Source organism: Sprattus sprattus (assembly GCF_963457725.1).
Source record: "Sprattus sprattus genome assembly, chromosome: 15".
Classification (NCBI taxonomy): Eukaryota; Metazoa; Chordata; class Actinopteri; order Clupeiformes; family Clupeidae; genus Sprattus; species Sprattus sprattus.
In genome coordinates this window covers 31238036-31259923 of record NC_137913.1, presented here as the reverse complement: position 1 = coordinate 31259923, position 21888 = coordinate 31238036, and the positions used below count along the sequence as shown (strand labels likewise).

The 21888-nt window shown below is 41.4% G+C and overlaps 2 protein-coding genes and 1 pseudogene across 3 annotated transcripts in view; all 3 read right to left on the bottom strand.

Moving 5' to 3' along the window:
* LOC308376383 (tripartite motif-containing protein 16-like) overlaps positions 1-21888 on the bottom strand; it is a 270456-nt pseudogene that overhangs the window by 54977 nt on the left and 193591 nt on the right. The window lies entirely within an intron of this gene.
* Positions 348-4648, bottom strand: rpl6 (ribosomal protein L6; the record flags this gene model as incomplete). Its single annotated transcript, XM_080852913.1, has 6 exons — positions 348-535; positions 963-1147; positions 1245-1293; positions 3352-3495; positions 4282-4380; positions 4499-4648. The coding sequence occupies 6 exons, from the start codon at positions 4646-4648 to the stop codon at positions 383-385; spliced, it is 780 nt and encodes a 259-aa protein (XP_080709039.1). The 3' UTR covers positions 348-382.
* acaa2 (acetyl-CoA acyltransferase 2) overlaps positions 19856-21888 on the bottom strand; it is a 14172-nt gene continuing 12139 nt past the window's right edge. The window contains exon 10 of the mRNA XM_080852158.1: positions 19856-20737. Coding sequence (XP_080708284.1) covers positions 20653-20737 — 85 coding nt within the window. The 3' untranslated portion in view covers positions 19856-20652. The remainder of the gene's footprint in view (positions 20738-21888) is intronic.

The following is a 21888-nucleotide window of genomic DNA, read 5'->3' as shown; positions in this document are numbered from 1 at the left end:
GGCAAACAATACAAATCCAGACAGCTTCTGCAGTGTTTCATATACATAGTAGCCAGAACATGAGCTTTTCTATTGGCTTTAGTGAATTAAAAGTTCCATTTGTTAAGCCTGTTCGAGTATGTAACTCAAGCATCAGCTAAATGATCCCTGATAAGAAATGTATTGTCAATCAAGAACATCAGATTATACATCATTATGACCACATCTAAATTGTCTTTCAAGATCCAAATTTAACCCATGAGTAAAATCAACCCAAGTAAGGCAAAAAAAAGGACCTGGTCTGACAACTGAATACAGCCATACTGATCTACATCAGAAACTTGGAGAAAATAAGCAAACACAGAGTGTCGGTTGGAAAAAGACAGCATTTATTGGAGTTCACTTAGAAGACCAGTTTATGTGGGAAGACCCCATTGGACAAGAAGAACTGTGAGCGCAGGTAGTCCTTCATGTGTGGGACCTTCCTGACGAGAGGGAGCAACTGGGAGTCGACAGCCTTCTGGTCCTCTTTACGCTGTTCCGTCACTGCGTACTTCTACAAAGGGGAAAGATGCGGACGGAATGGGGATGTCAGCACTGGGCAACAAGTGTGTTGGGTAAAGACAGAACAAACTTGGACTTTACTCCACTGGAACTCCTGACAAACTACCAGAATCCCAGGCCTAAACTGTCCAGATGCACCTCTTGCCATTTCTACTTATAAAATGTTTAGTGTCTTAGGCAAGGACAACAACTTTGTTGACATAAGGCATGTGGTGTTAAAGCAAAAGTGTTAAACATTTATACAGAACCGTTTGAGATCCGCAAAGCTCTTTGTAGAGAACGCACCATCAATAAAGCCTTACCACAGCCTATTGGATTTAGCGGATTTGCTCGAGGGAAGTCTTCCGCTTTCGCCAAGTAAGCCAATTAGACCTTAGATAATACATTATGTTTATCGTTGGAGTAGACAAGTATTTTACCTCCTTCTCTGTGTCAAAGATCTCGCCCTCCTGGTGCTTTGGCTTCCTCAGCCTCTTCTTCTTGAAGTAGGCATCCGTCAGGTTATTGGGGATCTTCATGGTGGAGATGTCCACCTTGGTAGCAGTTGCAATGACGAACTTTTGGTGAGCTCTGCGCAGAGGCACTCTGTTGATGGCCAGGGGACCTGCAAAAGACAACATGTCATATTAGCACCTCACATGTACACACACATGAAAGCTCACAACATCCAGCAATAGGTGGGAGGAAGATTGTGAACTCACCACTGACGAGCAGGAGACCACTAGCCAGCTGCTTGAGGAAGACTGCGCGCTGTAGGAGAGACCAGAGGAGCACAAGTTAAAAGTATGTAGGATACAATAGCATAAGACTTGGTACCCATGATGAAACACCAGTTCTCAAATAGCCCAGTTAACAGGGAGAATAAAAACAACCTCAACACAAAATTAAACTAATGATCCCTTTGACCCAAGTCATGACACAGTAAGGCATAACTGTGTATTGCAAAAATGCATCCCTTTCTACAGCACGGTTGGAGGACAGTTCGGTTCAGCCTTTTTTGTCGTGGCAGACTAACATTAGCAGTGAGCTGGCCCTGTTCCACAAGAGTGTGGGCGTGTGTGTGTGTGTGTGTGTAGCTAACAGTAATTCAGGGCAGTGTGTAGCTGGGGGTAGGTGTCTGCATGTTCACACCTTAGGCTGCTTCATCTGCCAGCGTACAGCCAAGTGCCAGTGTTTGTGAGGGAGGGAGGGAGGGGGAGAGAGAGAGGGAGAGCGTGCGCAAGCAAGCGTGGGTGAGTGACTGGCCTTGACGGCCCCATTTCTCTGTGTGGGCATGAAGCTGTGTGGGCTCTGCGCAGTTTATGTGCGTGTGTATGCCTTGTGCTTTGAAGAGAGCGACACTGATGCGCGTAGAGGGATGGCCTGTGTGTGTGCGTGGCCATAGTCACTTCAAGCTGCCTGGATGACCCAGGAGGGCATCCCATTGAGCATGGATATGCAGATTGCCTGGCGCACAGCATTCACTGGAGAGATGATTTATACGCTTGCTGGAGCGCATACAGTACATATACAACCGAGCCAACAAATCTGAACACTTTGATACACATTTGAACCTCTTGTTCAAAGCACACACACACTACAGCTTCTACCTGAAGGTTTTACACTGTTAGCACATCTATGACCCATCTGATAAGAACGGAAGGTGTTTGAGCCATCATTACAGCCGTTTCACACAAATTGTATTTCAGTTTTATACAAGCTCACAGGCAGAGCTTGCAGTGCACTGGGTTAGAGCTCCATTATAAATGTTTGAAACCCTATTAGCACACATCATATGGTGGACCGCAGCTGTGGCTAGTCACTTTTCCATTAAAAGACAGCCAGAGAACCAATCATAAATCCAATAGTAAGCGCATAATTATTACAAAACTTAAAAGGGTGCAGTGTAGGAATTAGGGGATCTATTAGCAGAAATGTATTATTATTATTTATTATTCCTAACCATTTTTATTAGCGGTAAATCACCTGTAACTACAAATTAGTTTTTTTTAGCTTAGAATTAGCCCTCATAACTACCTGGCCCCTTTTCCAAGCACTTCGTGATTATTATTATTGGCAAACAACGGAACTATTACATCATGCACACCGTTCCCCCTCAAAGTTTAATACATGCCCATTATTACATTTATTCAATGTCTTCGCATTTTTTAGACCTTTGAAAGACTGATTTAGACATTGTAATACCAATTAAGACCTTATTTTTAGATTCATTAGTTCAATGCCATTAAAGACTTAAATTTGGAGGCTTAATTAAATTGAAGACAGCCTAAATTTGGAGGCTCAGATTGAAAAAAAGAAAAGAAAAAGAAAGTCAGTGGTTGCTAGTGCTGGCTAGCCATTTTGTGTTGTGAATGCTCCATTTCCTTTGTCACCAGGTGATAACCCATTACACAGTATTCTGCATGTACAAACACCACAGCAACATGTCCAGATAGAAGGTTGAGCATACTGTGGACGAGTGATTCAATGAGACACATAAGACAGAAGTGCTAATAAATATATTGCTACATCCTTCACTTTTGTTGACATGCAGAGCAGCCATCTTGGATTCCGTCCAACTTATCCCATCACTTGATGTTATGGCTACTTGATGCAGTCACAGATTATATTTCAAAAAGTACCTACTGGCACCTGACAGACACCGTATAATTTCCTGTACACTTAAAAAAGGAAGTATTCAGTTAGTTGTAATCTTCAACCTTACCACACCTTTAAGGAGTCAAAACAGCCCGTCTACCTGTATAAATAGCCCTTCCTATAATCAAACATGTAGAGAAGTTGCGTGTGTGATGTGTTTACGACACCCACCTTTCCGCGGTGGCGTCCTGTGAGCATGATGATCACGGTGCCGGGGGTGATGGTGTGACGAAGCCGGCGGGTGTGCTTGCTGAAGCACTTGGTGCCATGACTCCTCAGCCTGCGGGGCACATCCTCTGTGGGGTAATAGCGGGGCTATAGTGGGGGGGAGAAGGGCAAAAAGAAAACTAGGATTAATTACAGCCTTAAACTAGAACTAATCATGTCCTCTGTAGCACGGGCATGAGGCTATAAAAAGAGATGACCAGGATTAACCAAACTATCTACCAAGACTTGGAATAACACCAATTGTATCACTCAAACACACAAGGAGTAAGACTGTTGTGGAGTAGAGGGGGGTGAAACTGAACTTATGGCTTAGATTAGAGGTCTTTACAATGTGTTGAGCAGCAATCATGCATCATCTCTGCATGAAGATGATCAGGGTTCACTCCAGGAAGAGAATGGTGAACAAACGATGAACTCTTAAGTCATCAGGAGCACCTTGACAGGGAGGCCTACCCAAGAGTGCACAACTTTACAGGTGTTTACCCAGTTGCAGAAACCGCTTTTACCATTTAACTGGCTAGAGCATCCCAATCCTCCTAGAGACCTCCCATCCTGCCTGACTTCTGTATGTCCTTACTCAGCATGCATATCAGGGTTCATTTGCTAACCACACTTTGGGCAAGAGCATTATAACTATACCGACTCCAAATTAGAGGTGCTTAGAGCAATAGATTGAATATTTCCAGATCAATGCTACTAGCACAGCACAATATAACGCATGTTCACAGTGCTGTCCTGATGGCACACAATGTACTGATGACAAGTTGCAGTTGTGACAGGGTTACTTAGTCATCAAATTCCCTCTGACCCATCTCACCAACTGTCAGGCCACATCATTGTCCCCCCATAGCAGTCTGGCCATAACCAACTCACCATCTTGCGCAGCTTGACCACACGGGTGCCTCCATTCTTGTCTCCACCGACTGGCTTGGTGGCCTTGGTAGGGGCCTTAACCTTCAGCTTCTTCTCAACCTGGAACCAGCAGAGACACACACAGACCTCAGTTAATCACTCCACCTACAGCCTGGGGTCTGGAGCTCATCCCATACATGCTTGCCCATGTAATGCAAGGCCTGTTAGCTTTGCCCACCTTGGTCACCGCTGCCTTGGTCTTCCTCTTGTACATGGCACGGCGGACAGACATGGCAGAGCGGGAGTAGCGGCCGATGCCCCGCACCAGGACGGGGTTACGGCTGCCATGCTTCTTCTTGGCCACCACCTTCTTGTCTCCTTCTGCCATCTGACAAACAGAAAACAAGATATCATTAATTGGTCCTGTACCACACGCAACACAGTTTAAGTGTCCACACAACAACTGTCAACTAACAGGAACAAGCAAACTGTCTGGGCCGCCACTTAACCAGTTGTAGAGATCAATCAATATCAGGCAAGATTACTAAAAAGGTAAAAGTGCTGACGTACAATTTTAAAGTCTTAATATCAGATACAAGCCACTATTGTACGATGTTGAAGACATACACGTGATTGGTTCCGAGCTTATTTAGCTAACATCAGTGCTAGCACGAGTCAAATGACAAAGGTTACCCCAACTTAATTTCAATCACCTACATGTCAGCAAAAATAAACAAGGAACAGCATAATTACTAGCAAGAATGTTTTTATCCAACACATGATTCACAAGGTAAACTCTGGCTACACTACCGCTGAAATATATCGCAAGTTAACGCGCTAACATTCTAGCACAGCCAGTTACCGGTAACCACACCGTCTGCAAAGCTTGACGTTTAATAACTGGTTAATTGACATTTATTGAACAACAGGTTATAGAACTACTGCAAACAAATTGGTCATATTCACAGGCCTTTTCGACAGGTAGAATTACTGGCAAAACGTGCTATGCGACCAGGAATACTGCAATCGAGCCTGGCTTCAGGCCTATTTTTTGGCTCAAACATAAACGCAGTTATCGGAGCAAATAACAAATGCTCATGACAAATACATACATTCGAAAACGTTAAATGCATTCCAACACACCAGCATGAATACAGTTCGACAATAGACAGCTTCTATATCATAGATGATGACAGATTATATTTACGAAAAAGCGACGTGGAAGCCATGATTACCTTTTGCTAGGAAAAAAAGGCAGACATCCGGGGACTTGGCGAATATATACTAATGACGTAAAAAATGTCTTCCTCTACGGTTACCTTGTACCACAAACATGGGGCTGAAAGGAGACCTTTCGCCACCTGCTGTTCAGGAATAGACGTTACAATACCCTAGCTTCGCAAAGGGCGAACACAATGATATGTTAAAAACTCAGCCACAAACAGACCCTATAATGAATGCCAGCAATGTTTGTATGCCAGTTTGTGAGGTTGCTACTCGCGATAATCGCAAGACATGTGCATTTTGCAGAAAGTATAGGGGAAAGCAAACAAAAACCCTCTGGAAGTGCAAAGCGTGTCGTATCCACCTTTGCCTTATCCCAGAGAGGAATTGTTTTGAGGCTTGGCATGCTTGGGGGATATGATTATACTTCTTTTGTACAGTATATCCACTTACTTGCTTAGTTTAGCAACATGCAACAGGCAAACCGACACACAGGTGACATGTCCCTGGTTGGTGAAATGCTTCATCTGTGTGTTCGTTTGTATGGAAGTTTATTAGACTCTTTATTCAAATGGCAATGCATTTGTCAAATGGCAATTCAATGTGCAAAGTGACAATGCAATCCGCAATTCAAATGGCAAACCAGTTGTCAAATGGCAATTCAATGTGCAAATGACAATGCAATCCGCAATTCAGTTTGTATTATTTTGAATAAATATTTGAATGAACGCTTATTGCATTGCATTTCATATTGACACGGTTTTTTCGACTCTTTATTCAAATGAAAATGCATTTTTCAATTGGCAATTCAATGCGCAAAGTGACAATGCAATCCGCAATTCAAATGGAAAAGCAGTTGTCAAATGGCAATTCAATGTGCAAATGACAATGCAATCCGCAATCCAGTTTGTATTATTTTGAATAACAATTTGAATGGGCGCTTATTGCATTACATTTCATATTGACATGGTCTTTTCGACTCTTTATTCAAATGGAAATTTAATGTAGTAGCTGAACAGCGCCCCCACTATATTGCATTAGCATTTACTTGTCATCACGCTCTTTTTGTTGCAAAATTCAAATGAAAATGCAATCTGTCAGTCGCCCCATCAAGGCGGGTCCCTACCCCTATTAGGCGTATTTAGTCACGTGACCAATATCCATGACAACAACCTTTGCCGGCCATGTTGGGGTCCATGTACGGCACTGTTTTGCAGTGTTTTATACCGCTATTCTCAAGAAGCTCTTATTTTCTCTTCTCTTCTCTTCAAGTCTAACTCCACGTTTCCATTGGGACGAATTATCGCCAGGCGGTATTTCACCTAGGGGTCGTGGTCAGAAAAAAAAACATGTTTGGCTGTCGTGTAGCGAGTGTCAAGTAGCAAGCTCGGCTGCAGTGCAGGCAGCGCTTATAGCATTTTAGCACCTATCTTCTACATTGATCTCCAATTAAAGTTTAGGCAGCAAGCTAACCATAACGGTCGAGAGCTTAATTAAAGACCTACAATATTCTGTTTGCCCTGACAGTGTTCGTATAGTATATTTACAACAAACCGAGTCGATGTAGACTTATAAAAGTTGTGTAAACACCTTAATTCACATACAAATATTTCCAGTTTTAACAGACTCCCGAGAGCCAGGATTAGCAGCTATCTTCTACATTCGGTCTTCGGCAGTTCCTCTACGATACATTTTTCTAAAGAACAACTTATTGTTTTGAACTGTTGTATTATATTGTTTTGCACTGTTGTATTGTTGTGTGTTATGCTGTATATTTTGAGGAATACGTGTAAGCACAGTGACACTTAACTTCCCCGCAACCTTGACCACAGCAGTCACAACTACAAACGAAATCCGGAGTAGCATGTAAGAATTCATTAACTGCATGTTTTTCATGTGTGCATCCATGTTCAGTGGCAGGTGAGGTGAAGTTGAAAAGCTTTGGGTTACACATATTTCTGATAAGGGACTGTGAAGGCTGGGCAGGTTTTGAAGAACTGTCCTGTTTAGCGATCGAAGCCCCAATTCTCTCGGCTCTGTGTTTGAAAAATGAACCACCCATTAGCTGGTCTCTTGTGTCCTCCTCAATTACTTCCATGTCAGTGACAGAAAATTGTATGTTCATTTTTGATTAAAAGATGATTACTTGGCCCAAAAAAGCTGATTCTGATTCTTCTGACATTTAATACATGGACCCCATGTTGAGGATCACGTGACTGACATCACGTGGATATTGATATGTTGCGGATTGCATTGCCACTTTGCCATTTGAATAAAGAGTCGAAAAGACCGTGTCAATATGAAATGCAATGCAATAAGCGCTCATTCAAATTGTTATTCAAAATAATACAAACTGAATTGCGGATTGCATTGTCATTTGCACATTGAATTGCCATTTGACAACTGGTTTGCCATTTGAATTGCGGATTGCATTGTCACTTTGCGCATTGAATTGCCAATTGAAAAATGCATTGCCATTTGAATAAAGAGTCGAAAAAACCGTTTCAATATGAAATGCAATGCAATAAGCGTTCATTCAAATTTTTATTCAAAATAATACAAACTGAATTGCGGATTGCATTGTCATTTGCACATTGAATTGCCATTTGACAACTGGTTTGCCATTTGAATTGCGGATTGCATTGTCACTTTGCGCATTGAATTGCCATTTGACAAATGCATTGCCATTTGAATAAAGAGTCTAATAAACTTCCATACGTTTGTGCCGATTCATCGGCAGCTCCATGGTCCGAGATGTCCACATCCCCTCTTCGTTTAGTGGATTTTTTTATATACACTCTTTTTTTATATATATTCACTTACTTGCTTAGTTAACTTTTTTATATACTCTCTTTTTTTTATATCTGTATTCATACTGTGGTCTATCTATGTTATGTGTAGTACTTAGTGTGTTTCAATGGGCCTCATTTATAAAACGTTGCGTAGAAACCATCCTACATTTTGTCTAAGACATTTCCTGAAATGAGCATATGTGAGATCCACAGTAAACAGACGTACACACAAAAAACACGTGTACGCCAATCCTTCGGTTATAAATCACAAATGGTCATGAAATTGTGCGCAACTGAATCTCCGCCCTCAAAACGCCCCTATTTAATCTAATCAGCATATTATCAATGCACAAACAGAGCGCATCCTCAATGCACAAACTCTCTGTGACAGTGGCAAGCAAGAAAGAAACATGTAAACAGAAGAATTAAAGTGAGGCTGACATCGACGTTCTGCTGATGGAACAGCAGATGCGGGCCAAAACATCGTTAGAAAAGCCTGTCTGGTGGCGTAATGGCAAAAGCAAAGTATTTGACATGTAGAAGGCACGTCTCCGAAGCACCAGCGGCCGCAACTGTCGCACTGCTGCTCCAGCATCGGAGTCTCGCTGGCCATCGCCACCTTCACTTAGGCATGCCTTTGCTGTGCTCCACTACCAACCGCGCACGGGCATGTGCTGTATTAAAGTGGTCTTCCTAGGCTGTTTGAGTGTGCGCAATCTGGATGAAAATACATTGGGAACCCTGTTTTACGCAGGAAATCCTCTTACACATATTACTTTTCCTGGGCACTGTATGGAAATCTAATTCATTACGGGCATATAAAGTGATAATACTGCGAAGAACATCGGGCAAAATTCTGCTAAATGAATTCCAATTTCTCATCGGAACGTTCCTGTAGCCAGGAATCCAAGAACAGACAAAACCTGAACGTGTATGGCCTGGTTGCATCTGGTGCGCCTCTGTAGACGAGAGGCTATTTGGGCACAACGCTCTCGACAAGCTGTAGGCCTACCTGCTTATCAGCCATACATCATCCTGTGTCAAAAAGTGTGCGCGATCACGAAAAAACCCTTTCTCTCCTTATTGCGCAGTTGGCAATATCCTCTAACAACGCCAATGCAGGTATATCTCCTAATGAAAACTAAGCCACTATTAGACTTTCTATAGGCTATAGATTGAGCGAAATGTTTTACACTTGTGAAATAAAAACGGAATACCTATTAGACGTGAATCTCATTCATGTGTGAATTGTTCTAATAGTTTAATTGATTTTATTGAGCGAAACATTCGCCCTAATGGTGACGGTGGTGCACGATGATGATAATGAAACTGCGTGTCGGCGCTTTGAGTTCTAAATTCCTGCAGTACTCCAGTATTGCCACAAGGAAATGTACTTACACGAACTAAAACCAGACGTAGAGATACGTCCTTTTCTACGTCTAAGACGGTTTTTATAAATCTGTACTTAGACGTGGATTTGATCGCACGCACAGTCTAAGATCAATTCTGTGCGTAAGTACGTTTTATAAATGAGGCCCTATGTCTTATGTTATGTGTAGTACTTATTGTGTTGGGTTTGTTTATATGTTTACTGTACCCATACACCAGAGCAATTTCTTGGTGTAAACCTGCATGACAATAAATCTGTTACTGATTCTGATTCTGATTCTTGTTATATCCACTTACTTACTTAGTTATATCCACTTACTTGCATGCATTTGCTAATTATGCACTTTTTTTCTAATATACAGCCGCGGAAAAAAATAAGAGACCACTTCAAAATTATCAGTTTCTCTGGTTTTACTATTTATTGGTATGTGTTAAAGTAAAATATACATTTTAGTTTTATTCTATAACCTACTGGCAACATTCCTTCCAAATTTCAAATAAAAATATTGTCATTTAGATCATTTATTTGCAGAAAAATGACAATTGGTCAAAATAGCAAAAATGATGCAGTGTCTTCAGATCTCGAATAATGCAAAGAAAACAAGCTCATATTCATTTTTAAACTACACAATACTAATGCTTACACTTAGGAAGAGTTCAGAAATCAATATTTGGTGGAATAACCTTGATTTAAAATCACAACTTTCATGTGTCTTGGCATGCTCTCTCCACCAGTCTTTCACATTGCCGTTGGGTGACTTTATGCTACTCCTGGCGAAAGAATTCAAGCAGCTCGGCTTCTTTTCATGGCTTGTGACCATCCATCTTCCTCTTGATCACATTTCAGAGGTTTTTTATGGGATTCAGGTCTCGAAATTGGGCTGGCCATGACAGGGTCCTGATCTGGTGGTACTCCATCCACACCTTTACTGGCCTGGCTGTGTGGCATGGAGCATTGCCCTGCTGGAAAAAACACTTCTCAGAGTTGGGGAACATTGTCAGAGCAAAAGGAAGCAAGTTTTTCTTCCGGGACAACGTTGTACTTTGCCTGGCTGAGGTTTGTAAAAGACCATAAGGATTGAAAAAGCGGACTGGAGGTTCTTCTAAGTTCGTCTTCTCTGATGAGTCCGATTTCACAGTAGGTGCAAGACTCTCTGGCTTGTAGGCCTCTCCAGGTCTCCGTCTAACCATCAGATGACCATGTGTTGGGCAAAGCTGAAAATTGGACTCATCAGAGAAGACGAACTAGAAGACCCTCCAGTCCGCTATTTTCAATCCTTATGGTCTTTTACAAACCTCAGCCAGGCAAAGTACAACGTTGTCCCGGAAGAAAAACTTGCTTCCTTTTGCTCTGACAATGTTCCCCAACTCTGAGAAGTGTTTTTTCCAGCAGGGCAATGCTCCATGCCACACAGCCAGGCCAGTAAAGGTGTGGATGGAGTACCACCAGATCAGGACCCTGTCATGGCCAGCCCAATTTCGAGACCTGAATCCCATAAAAAACCTCTGAAATGTGATCAAGAGGAAGATGGATGGTCACAAGCCATGAAAAGAAGCCGAGCTGCTTGAATTCTTGCGCCAGGAGTAGCATAAAGTCACCCAACGGCAATGTGAAAGACTGGTGGAGAGCATGCCAAGACACATGAAAGTTGTGATTTTAAATCAAGGTTATTCCACCAAATATTGATTTCTGAACTCTTCCTAAGTGTAAGCATTAGTATTGTGTAGTTTAAAAATGAATATGAGCTTGTTTTCTTTGCATTATTCGAGATCTGAAGACACTGCATCATTTTTGCTATTTTGACCAATTGTCATTTTTCTGCAAATAAATGATCTAAATGACAATATTTTTATTTGAAATTTGGTAGGAATGTTGCCAGTAGGTTATAGAATAAAACTAAAATGTACATTTTACTTTAACACATACCAATAAATAGTAAAACCAGAGAAACTGATAATTTTGAAGTGGTCTCTTAATTTTTTCCGCGGCTGTATATCCACTTACTTGTTTACTGACTTAGTTATATCCACTAACTAATTATGCACTTTCAAAACTGAGAGACATTTCAGGGTTGTTATCTATTGGCCATCCTCTTTGACAGGTGACAGTGACAGGGGGGAGGAGCAATCACCGGCCTGTCAAATCTAACTCATCAATATTCATTGGGCAGGGAAAGAATTCTTGGGCAGGGAAAGGTCACTCTGAAATTATAAATTTATAGAAGAGAAACCACACACACTTTCTAAATGCTAAACTAACATATACATAGCTAACACATATGTTTTCAAGGTTCAGAAATAAAAAGCCTTGTGAATAAATTTGCACAATGTGTTTTTTTACTAAATCTGAGCACCTCTAAAATTAGGTTTTTCTAAGGGTATGTTTACATTAGATTTAAAAATAAAAAATGAATTACTACATTCCTTTTACTCACATGTTATTATTGCTGATGTCTTCTACAATATAATCATATGTTCCATTTGTGCATCAATGTTTTTAGTTTAGGGAAATGTACAAAAACATCAAGGCATGTCAGACAACTTAGAAAAGTCTAAAAGGCAGCTGACCTTAGAGTGTTAAGGCGGCTGCTTGCTTCTGCGTTGGGGCTAAAGGCTGATTCATGCTTCCTTACGTAAGCGTAAGCGCAAGCGCAAGAGGCCGCGCAAGCCCCTTGCGCGACCCTTGCGCGACTTCTTACGTCTTGCGTGCGTCGGCCCCTTTTTCTAGACTTGCGTCATTTTTCACGTAAGCCCTTACGCGAGCCTCGCAGCCTGCATTCTATCAACGAATGATACGAGATGAGGTTACTAAAATATTATGCATGTCTACTCAGTTTTACAGTGCTTCCCAAGTAAAGGTTTGAAAAGAACTTCAAGCTTCAGACTTTCTGTTAGGGAACCTGTTATCTATCTGCAGAGCAAATGTCAGGCTCATACAAAAACATTAACGTGAATTACTTGATGCTAATACCTAGCGCGGTGTCTATAGGATTTTCCATATACGTTAGCATTAAGCTAACGTATTTTCTACCACAGTTAAACATGCAATACTATGTGATTGTTTTTAGAAAACGAATGTTACGTGATGAGATTACTCAAATGTAGTATGCATGTCTGCTCAGTTTAACAGTGCTACCCAAGCAAAGGTTTGAAAAGAACTTCAAGCTTCAGACTTTCTGTTAGGGAAACAGCTTTGTATCTGCCAGGGAAATGGCAGGCTCATGACAACACGCGCAACCTTTGGGAGCATGAACTGCACCGAGTAAATTTTGCGCAACCGTTAACCCCCAACGCTGTAGCATGCAGCCGCCTTAAAGGCTGATTCATGCTTCCTTACGTAAGCGTAAGCGCAAGCGCAAGAGGCCGCGCAAGCCCCTTGCGCGACCCTTGCGCGACTTCTTACGTCTTGCGTGCGTCGGCCCCTTTTTCTAGACTTGCGTCATGTTTTACGTAAGCCCTTACGCGAGCCTCGCAGCCTGCATTCTATCAACGAATGATACGAGATGAGGTTACTAAAATATTCTGCATGTCTACTCAGTTTTACAGTGCTTCCCAAGTAAAGGTTTGAAAATAACTTCAAGCTTCAGACTTTCTGTTAGGGAACCTGTTATCTATCTGCAGAGCAAATGTCAGGCTCATACAAAAACATTAACGTGAATTACTTGATGCTAATACCTAGCGCGGTGTCTATAGGATTTTCCATATACGTTAGCATTAAGCTAACGTATTTTCTACCACAGTAAAACATGCAATACTATGTGATTGTTTTTAGAAAACGAATGTTACGAGATGAGATTACTCAAATGTAGTCTGCATGTCTGCTCAGTTTAACAGTGCTACCCAAGCAAAGGTTTGAAAAGAACTTCAAGCTTAAGACTTTCTGTTAGGGAAACAGCTATCTATCTGCCAGGCAAATGGCAGGCTCATGACAACACGCGCAACCTTTGGGAGCATGAACTGCACCGAGTAAATTTTGCGCAACCGTTAACCCCCAACGCTGTAGCATGCAGCCGCTTTAATTGTTGGCAAAATTTACTCATAGCAGTTCATGCTCCCAAAGGTTGCGCGTGTTGTCATGAGCCTGCCATTTGCTTGGCAGATAGAAAGCTGTTTCCCTAACAGAAAGTCTGAAGCTTGAAGTTCTTTTCAAACCTTTGCTTGGGTAGCACTGTTAAACTGAGCAGACATGCAGACTAAATTTTAGTAATCTCATCACGTAACATTCGTTTTCTAAAAACAATCACATAGTATTGCATGTTTTACTGTGGTAGAAAATACGTTAGCTTAATGCTAACGTATATGGGAAATCATATAGACACCGCGCTAGGTATTAGCATCAATTAATTCACGTTAATGTTTTTGTATGAGCCTGACATTGGCTCTGCAGATAGAGAACAGGTTCCCTAACAGAAAGTCTGAAGCTTGAAGTTCTTTTCAAACCTTTACTTGGGAAGCACTGTAAAACTGAGTAGACATGCAGAATATTTTAGTAACCTCATCTCGTAACATTCGTTGATAGAATGCAGGCTGCGAGGCTCGCGAAGAGCTTACGTAAAAAATGACGCAAGTCTAGAAAAAGGGGCCGACGCATGCAAGACGTGAAAAGTCGCGCAAGGGGCTTGCGCGGCCTCTTGCGCTTGCGCTTACGCTTACGTCTCTGAGCATAAATCAGCCTTTACTTTTTCTATACTAGTCACCTGTAATTAAACGCAGGTGGTAGGCTACTCAGGTATTTATCCAATATCATAAACCAATATCATAAAGAAATGTTGTGCTGTGAAAAGTGAATAATGAGAATGTCGTTGTGTTTGTTGATATTTTTTTTATTTATTCACTTTACCGAGTAGCAATATCTTTTTATTTTATTGTATTTATGCGTTTATTTGAAAAAGGACATTGATAAACATTTCCCAGAAAATGTAAATGCACCAGAATTAGCTTGGTTAGCTAGTTTTCATCCGTTGTCCCTTGGCATGTCATGACATAAAGGAATATAAAGTCACCAACAATACAATCTTGAAAGACTAAGATAAGATTCAAAGCCTTTCTTGATTAAAGGGTATCTGCTTTTATTCATAGGCTACAGGTGTATAAAAAATGACACCTTCATATATTCTAGAATCATTACACATAAAGTGGCATGTTTCAAGGCGTTTTCGTTTTAATCTTGATGATTTCGGTTTACAGCTCATGGAAATCAAAAATCCAGTATCTCAAAATATTACAATAAAACATTTACAATACAGAAATGTCGACCTGAGAACAGCTCTCAAAAAAAAGTATGTGAATTTATGAACTCAAGGCCTCCTTCTGCACAAATGAATGCATCAATGATGCGTGACAGGGCATCAGCCAGTGGCACTGCTGAGGTGTTATGGAAGCCCAGGTTGTTTTGATAGCGGCCTTCAGCTTGTCTGTATTGTTATGTCTGGTGGATCTCATTTTCCTCTTGACAATACCCCCATAGATTCTCTTTGGGGTTTAGGTCAGGCCAGTTGGCTGGCCCATTAAACACAGAAATACCATGGGCAGAAAACCAGTTACCAGTCGTTTTGGCACTGTGGGCAGGTGCCAAGTCCTGCTGGAAAAGGTATTCAACATCTCTATAAAGCTTGCCAGCAGGCGGAAGCAAGAAGTGCTCTTAAATCTCCTGGTCGACGGCTGCATTGACTCTGGACTTGATAAAACACAGTGGACCAACACCAGCAGATCACATGGAACACCAAATCCTCACTGACTGCGTAAAAGCAAGCAACTTGGATTATGTGCCTCTCCACTCTTTCTCCAGACTCTGGGACGTAATTTCGCTCAGGTAAAACGCTTCAGACGTTGTCTCTGGTTTCGAAGTGGCTTGACACTAGGAATGCAACACTGGAAGCCCATTTCCTGGACACGTCTGTGCGTGGTGGCATTTGATGCACTGACTCCAGCATCAAGCCACTCCTTGTGAAGCTCCCCCAAGTTCTTGAATCAGCTTTGCTTGGCAATCCTCTCAAGGCTTGTGCTTGTGCACCTTTTCCTATCACACTCTCCTTTCAGACAACTTTCCATGAATGTGATTTTGATACAGCACTTCGAGAACAGCCAGCCCTTTCAGCAATGACTTTCTGTGGCTTCCCCTCCTCATGAAGGGGTGTCAATAATTCCCCATGATTGTGGTTGTGTGTGCTTAACCAGAGTGAGCCTTTGAAGGCTCAGGAAACCTGCAGGTATTTTGAGTTAATTGGAGCTCTTCTCAGGTCGACATGTCTGTATTGTAAATGTTTTATTCATACATTTTGAGGTGCTGGATTTTTGATTTTCATGAGCTGCAAGCCGTAATCATCAAGATTTAAACAAAAAAGGCTTGAAACATGTCTGTTTATGTGTAATAATTCTAGAAGGAAAAAAATTAACTTTTCCACAATATTCATATTTTTTTTTAGATGCCCCTGATACGCCGCATTCGTAGTGTGGTCAGGTCTGCGGAGTCCATCATCGGCAGGGAGCTCCCAGCTCTGCAGGTCACCTACCACACACGATGCCTCAGGAAAGATGGCAGGATCCTAAAAGACTGCTACCATCCAGCCTTCAGACTTTTTACCCCGCTGCCTTCTGGAAAGCAGTACCATAGCATCCGGTCTCGTACACGCAGACTGGAGAACAGTTTTTACCCGAGGGCCATCAGGCTGCTAAATGGACATTGATACACCATCGTCACTTTCACAGTCGTCACTTTACATGCACTGTCACTTTCATATTACTGTTTGCATTACACTACATATTCTGTCACCTACAACTTACTGTTTGCACTAGCAGTAATACCATATCAAAAAATATTGCTGTAACTCCCTCACTGGATTGTATGTAAGTTAGTATATAGGTTAGCATAGTCTATTTATTATATGCATGGGCTGTTATATGTATATTTATTAGTACTATATGTTGGTTGTTATATGATTAGCACACTGTATTGTATATTTATCTGGTATATTAAGTAAGGTTATTCAGGTATTTTATGTTTATTATGTGTAAATTATGTTCAGAGTACCTGTACAGAGTGTACGTCATGTCTTGTTCTGTTATACTAGGTCATGTTATGTTATGGTAGGTTCTTTAGGCAATGTCTTGTCTTAAGAATTTCAGTGCCCTGTCTGACCCTGTGTCATTTTGTGCATCTGACAAATAAAAGACTTGTGACTTGTAACTTGTAACCTACTCATTTATAACTGATAAAGAGAATAAGGATGTATGTAGAAGAGTACATTACAGTAATTGTATTTGCGGAAAATAGGGGCATTCTTATGGAGGATTATCGGGGCCAAAACTAAATAAATAAATAACTAACTAAATAAATAAATGAATGGTTAAATACTTGGATAAATACATAATTAGATTTATGTATACCTACATTTATTTATTTATACTTACATATATTTATTTATACTTACATATATTTATTTATACTTACATTTTGTCATACATTTTGTCAAACATTTTGTCATACTTACATTTTGTCATACTTATTGTCATACTTATTGACATACTTATTGTCCACGGTGTAACTTGCTTGCAGCAAAATAAATCCGTCATCCCCCGTCACCAAGTCAGGGGGCGGGTTAAAGCCTCTGATTGGTGAATGAACAGTATTACACACCAGGCAGGCTCAACCAGTCGATCAGGCTCGAGGGATACTGAATTTTGGCGTTTATGGATGCCAAGCGCCAGATTTAGTTTAATGAAAGTTATTGAGCATTATTTAAATAAATCAAGATACCAGAATGTCCCAGAAGACATACCCTCAGCTGCTGCGTGAGGCTGCATCCTTAATTTAAGAGGCCCTCAACTCGTCTACTAGTAGTAGTATTTCTAGTAGTGTTATGAAATGTTGGGTTTTAGCCATGGGTGCACTGGCCGTAGTAGTCGTAGCGCTGTCGTTACCCCATCACGTCTATCTCTTCTTCCATAGTTTGCATCAGGCTGCTATTAGAATGTTACGCTGTAGCATGGTTCTTATGTCCTCAGTTTTTGAATCACCAGTGATGAAGAAAGTGTTTTGTCCGTCTCTTCATAAACGGAGTGACTAAGAGTAAGACCACATTTACACATAGCCGGGTAATTACAGAATATTTCTGCCCTTCCGTTCAAAAATAACGTCGTACACACAAGGTCTTTTTCCAAAAAACTTTCTGTTTACATGAACCCGCATACGCCCCCAAACGCCATCATAACTATGCCAAACCTGTAGGTTTGCATAAGTAGGCTGCTAATCCATTAAATTGGCTATGAGTCCTAGATATGTGGATCCTTTACGTTTATTTGGCTACAACAGGTAGACAAGATGGAATGTAAAACTCGTAGTCCACTGGTGGAAGTGCAGGGGATACCATTGTTAAAGCCAATAGTCACACACTGGGGAAGGGTTGAGAGATTCATTTATAGGGTTGAAAGAATGCAATCCTGCGTTTGCATTAACGTATAAATGAGCACTACGTTAACAGCATCCATGATCAGTAAACTAACTGTAAATATAGGACGCTCACATCACGAATGCATTTTTAGGCGCATATATGACGTTTAGGCGCATTAGTGACGCAAACTCCGTTTGACCCAGCGCACACGCAAAAACTGAGTTTTCCTGAAATCTCCACTTTGGCCTTAGAAATGATCGTTTCCCGTGATAAAACCTCCGTTTTTTCTCGTAAATGAAAGGCCAAACCGCATGAAAATATATACGTTTTCCCACCGTATAAACGGGGTCTACGTTCAGTTGAGTTCTGGATTTTATTACGTTTATCAATCTGTAGATTGGGAGAGAAACCCAGACCTCTGAAAATAAAAAACAACACAACACCAGGCTTAGGTCTCAATCATGTCTCTCTCCGCTCTGAAGGCCGGAGGACCATCTTTTATAGGGCACAATAATGTAAACATAGTGACAGTCAAGCAGTAATGACGTTACAACAGTCTCAGAGAAAGAGTCTCACAGCTCCCCAACAAATGACAACTCTCAGACTAGAGAGTTAATAGTTGGAGCTCTCCTTTTAGTCATGACAAGGGACGTTTACCCATTACTTTCTCCAGATCCCGAACATCTATACCCCTGACACAGACACAGTCTACTCTTATTACCTGATACCACTCTGCTGCATTTGTCGCTTCGCTTGATAGTGCGCTTGGACACTCGAAAAAGGTTCGCCATATCTTGTATTTTCAGGCCAGAGAGTGCGAAGTGTTCAATTGTGCCAGCCGAAGATCAAACAGAGTACGACCACTTCCAGGATGTATGGCCTGTAGGCTATCACTCAGTCTCATCTGCTACCATCTCGCTGAGGATCGTGAACACATTTTCATCTATGTCTGTGTCAGTCAGGGCCGATACCGTTGATATAATCTCAGCGAAGCCCTCAATATGATTTTAAAAACAATGTGAATTGCAGTTGCCTCCATCTCCTCAGCTACAGCCAACATTTCGACTACTGTAGCATGCAATATTCCATTTATTGAATCCACACCGGGTGCTGCCATCTTGAATTAGTCAAAAGCAGTCAATTCAAGTTGAACCACCAATCAGAGGCTTTAACCCGCCCCCTGACTTGGTGACGGGGGATGACGGATTTATTTTGCTGCAAGCAAGTTACACCGTGGACAATAAGTATGACAATAAGTATGACAATAAGTATGACAAAATGTATGACAAAATGTATGACAAAATGTAAGTATGACAAAATGTTTGACAAAATGTATGACAAAATGTATGACAAAATGTAAGTATAAATAAATAAATGTAGGTATAAATACATCTAATTATGTATTTATCCAAGTATTTAACCATTCATTTATTTATTTATTTAGTTTTGGCCCCGATAATCCTCCATACATTCTTGCATGTATTATAAAATAGCTCTTCACTGATCTTTCAGATGACCAACAGTCATTTTCCAACAGTTATTCCCTCTTTCCATTTAGAAAAATGTTATCTCTCTGATGTCTGTTTGAAATAGAAACCAGATCAAATAATTAGAAAATGAAAGAGAGTGTGAGTGAATCTGAGGAAAAGGGTGGGTAGTGGTTATCAGTGGCTTTCTGAAAAAAGTAATATGGCAGTAATACATTTATTATATGACACTATTTCACCATGGCAATAATAATATGCACAATGGCACTGGACATCAGAGTCACATCCCAGCCCATTGCTAATTAAGGCAGTATGTTTACACAAACTTTATTGATCATAGATTCCTTACAAAACATGAATAAACAGTCACAGTCTGTCCGTTACAGAGTGTATTCTTCCACCGAGTGGATCAATGGGAGTGAAGACACATGGTGAGAGAGAGAGAGAGAGAGAGAGAGAGAGAGAGAGAGAGAGAGAGAGAGAGAGAGAGAGAGAGAGAGAGAGAGAGAGAGAGAGAGAGAGAGAGAGAGAGAGAGAGAGAGAGAGAGAGCACTACATACTACCAGTCAGTTGAAGGCTTAGGGAGTAGCTGAATGGGTGTTACATAATGCAATTACGAAGCAACAAAATGCTACAATAAAGACACAACGTTGTGTAACATGCATTGTGTAACACCAGCATCTTCAGCACAGTACACAAGTACACAAAAGGACTAAAAGCCCTTGATGTCTGCAAGGCACCTTCATCACAGTGCAGTACACTCTCCTCGTCTGTCCTGCCAAGACCTGAGTGAGTAATAGGTACACTATAGGAGCATACATTTGACCCCTGCATTCAAGTCAATGCAACCCACAGCTCAGATCATTTGTTTGTTCTTTATGCTTTTTGTTGGGTCTAGCTTATGAGTAGGCTGATTTCAGAAACACTGCCCTGTGTTTGTGAGTGCTTGTGTGTAATCGATATGTCTTCCTGATTGAAGTTGTTGTGAGTGCGTGTTTGAGTGTGTGTGTGTGTGTGTGTGTGTGTGTGTGTGTGTGTGTGTGTGTGTGTGTGTGTGTGTGTGTGTGTGTGTGTGTGTGTGTGTGTGTGTGTGTGATGGAAGTTTCATCTTCACATGGTGTTCTCCAAGATGATGGCGATCCCTTGGCCGCCGCCAATGCAGGCAGAGCCCACAGCGTACTTCCCTCCTCGCCGCCTAAGGTCAAAGTTAACAGGGTTAGATGACAGGCTTATTCCCCCCTCACCCATCACATCAACACTCTGTAATATACACCATAGATGGACACGTCTTAAGAACTGTCCATGCACGCCTGTCTGCCTTGATCATTTCACTGCAGGTAAGACAAGACAAAGGGGAAATGAAATGGATGGAAACAAATGAATAAACCGCGTCCACCTTGCAATAAGTGGAAACTAATTTGGTGAAGTGGGTCAATTTTACTCCATTCTTGCTCAAAGCCTTGTGTGTCCGTATGTGTGAGTCTCCTGTCAAATGGGGCATGTTGTTTGCGTTTCATATGCTTTTACGTGTATGTGTGTGTGTGTGTGTGTGTGTGTGTGTGTGTGTGTGTGTGTGTGTGTGTGTGTGTGTTTGTATTTGTATGGGCAGCTGTGTTCTCAGGGGCAGCTGAGCTGTATTATAATTACCAGCTGTGTTCCCTGCAAGCGTATGTGCGTGTGTGTGCTAAGTGCTTGCACGTATACCCCAACATGTATGCATGGGAGGGGGGTCAAGAATGCACAGCTGCTTACAGTGGGGAAAAGTATTTGAACCCCTGCCGATTTCGCAAGTTTGGCAAGTTTGGCCACTTGCAAAGAAATGTGTGAACTAGAATTGTAATGGTAGGTGTATTTTAACAGTGAGAAACAGAATATATAAAAAAATAATTCCAGAAAACTGCATTTTATAACATTTATGACTTTATTTGCATTTGATGCAGAAAATAAGTATTTGAACCCCTAGCAAAACATTACTTAGTACTTGGTGGAATTACCCTTGTTGGCAAGCACAGACGTCAGACATTTCTTTTAGTTGGTCACCAGGTTTACACACATCTCAGGAGGGATTTTGGTCCACTCCTCTTTGCAGATCCTCAAGTTCAAGTGTTTTTATTTGTCACATACAATAAATTGAAGTGAAATGTAAAAGGATCCTCCCCAAATCCTTAAGGTTGCGTTTCAATGGGAGGGAATGAGGGAATAAGGGTTCAAGCCCAATATTCCACGTTACATGGCCCCATCCATAGTCCCCTCGATGCGGTGGAGTCGTCCTGTACCCTTGGCAGAGAAACAGCCCAAAGCATAATGTTTCCACCACCATGCTTGCCGGTGGGGATGGTGTCATAT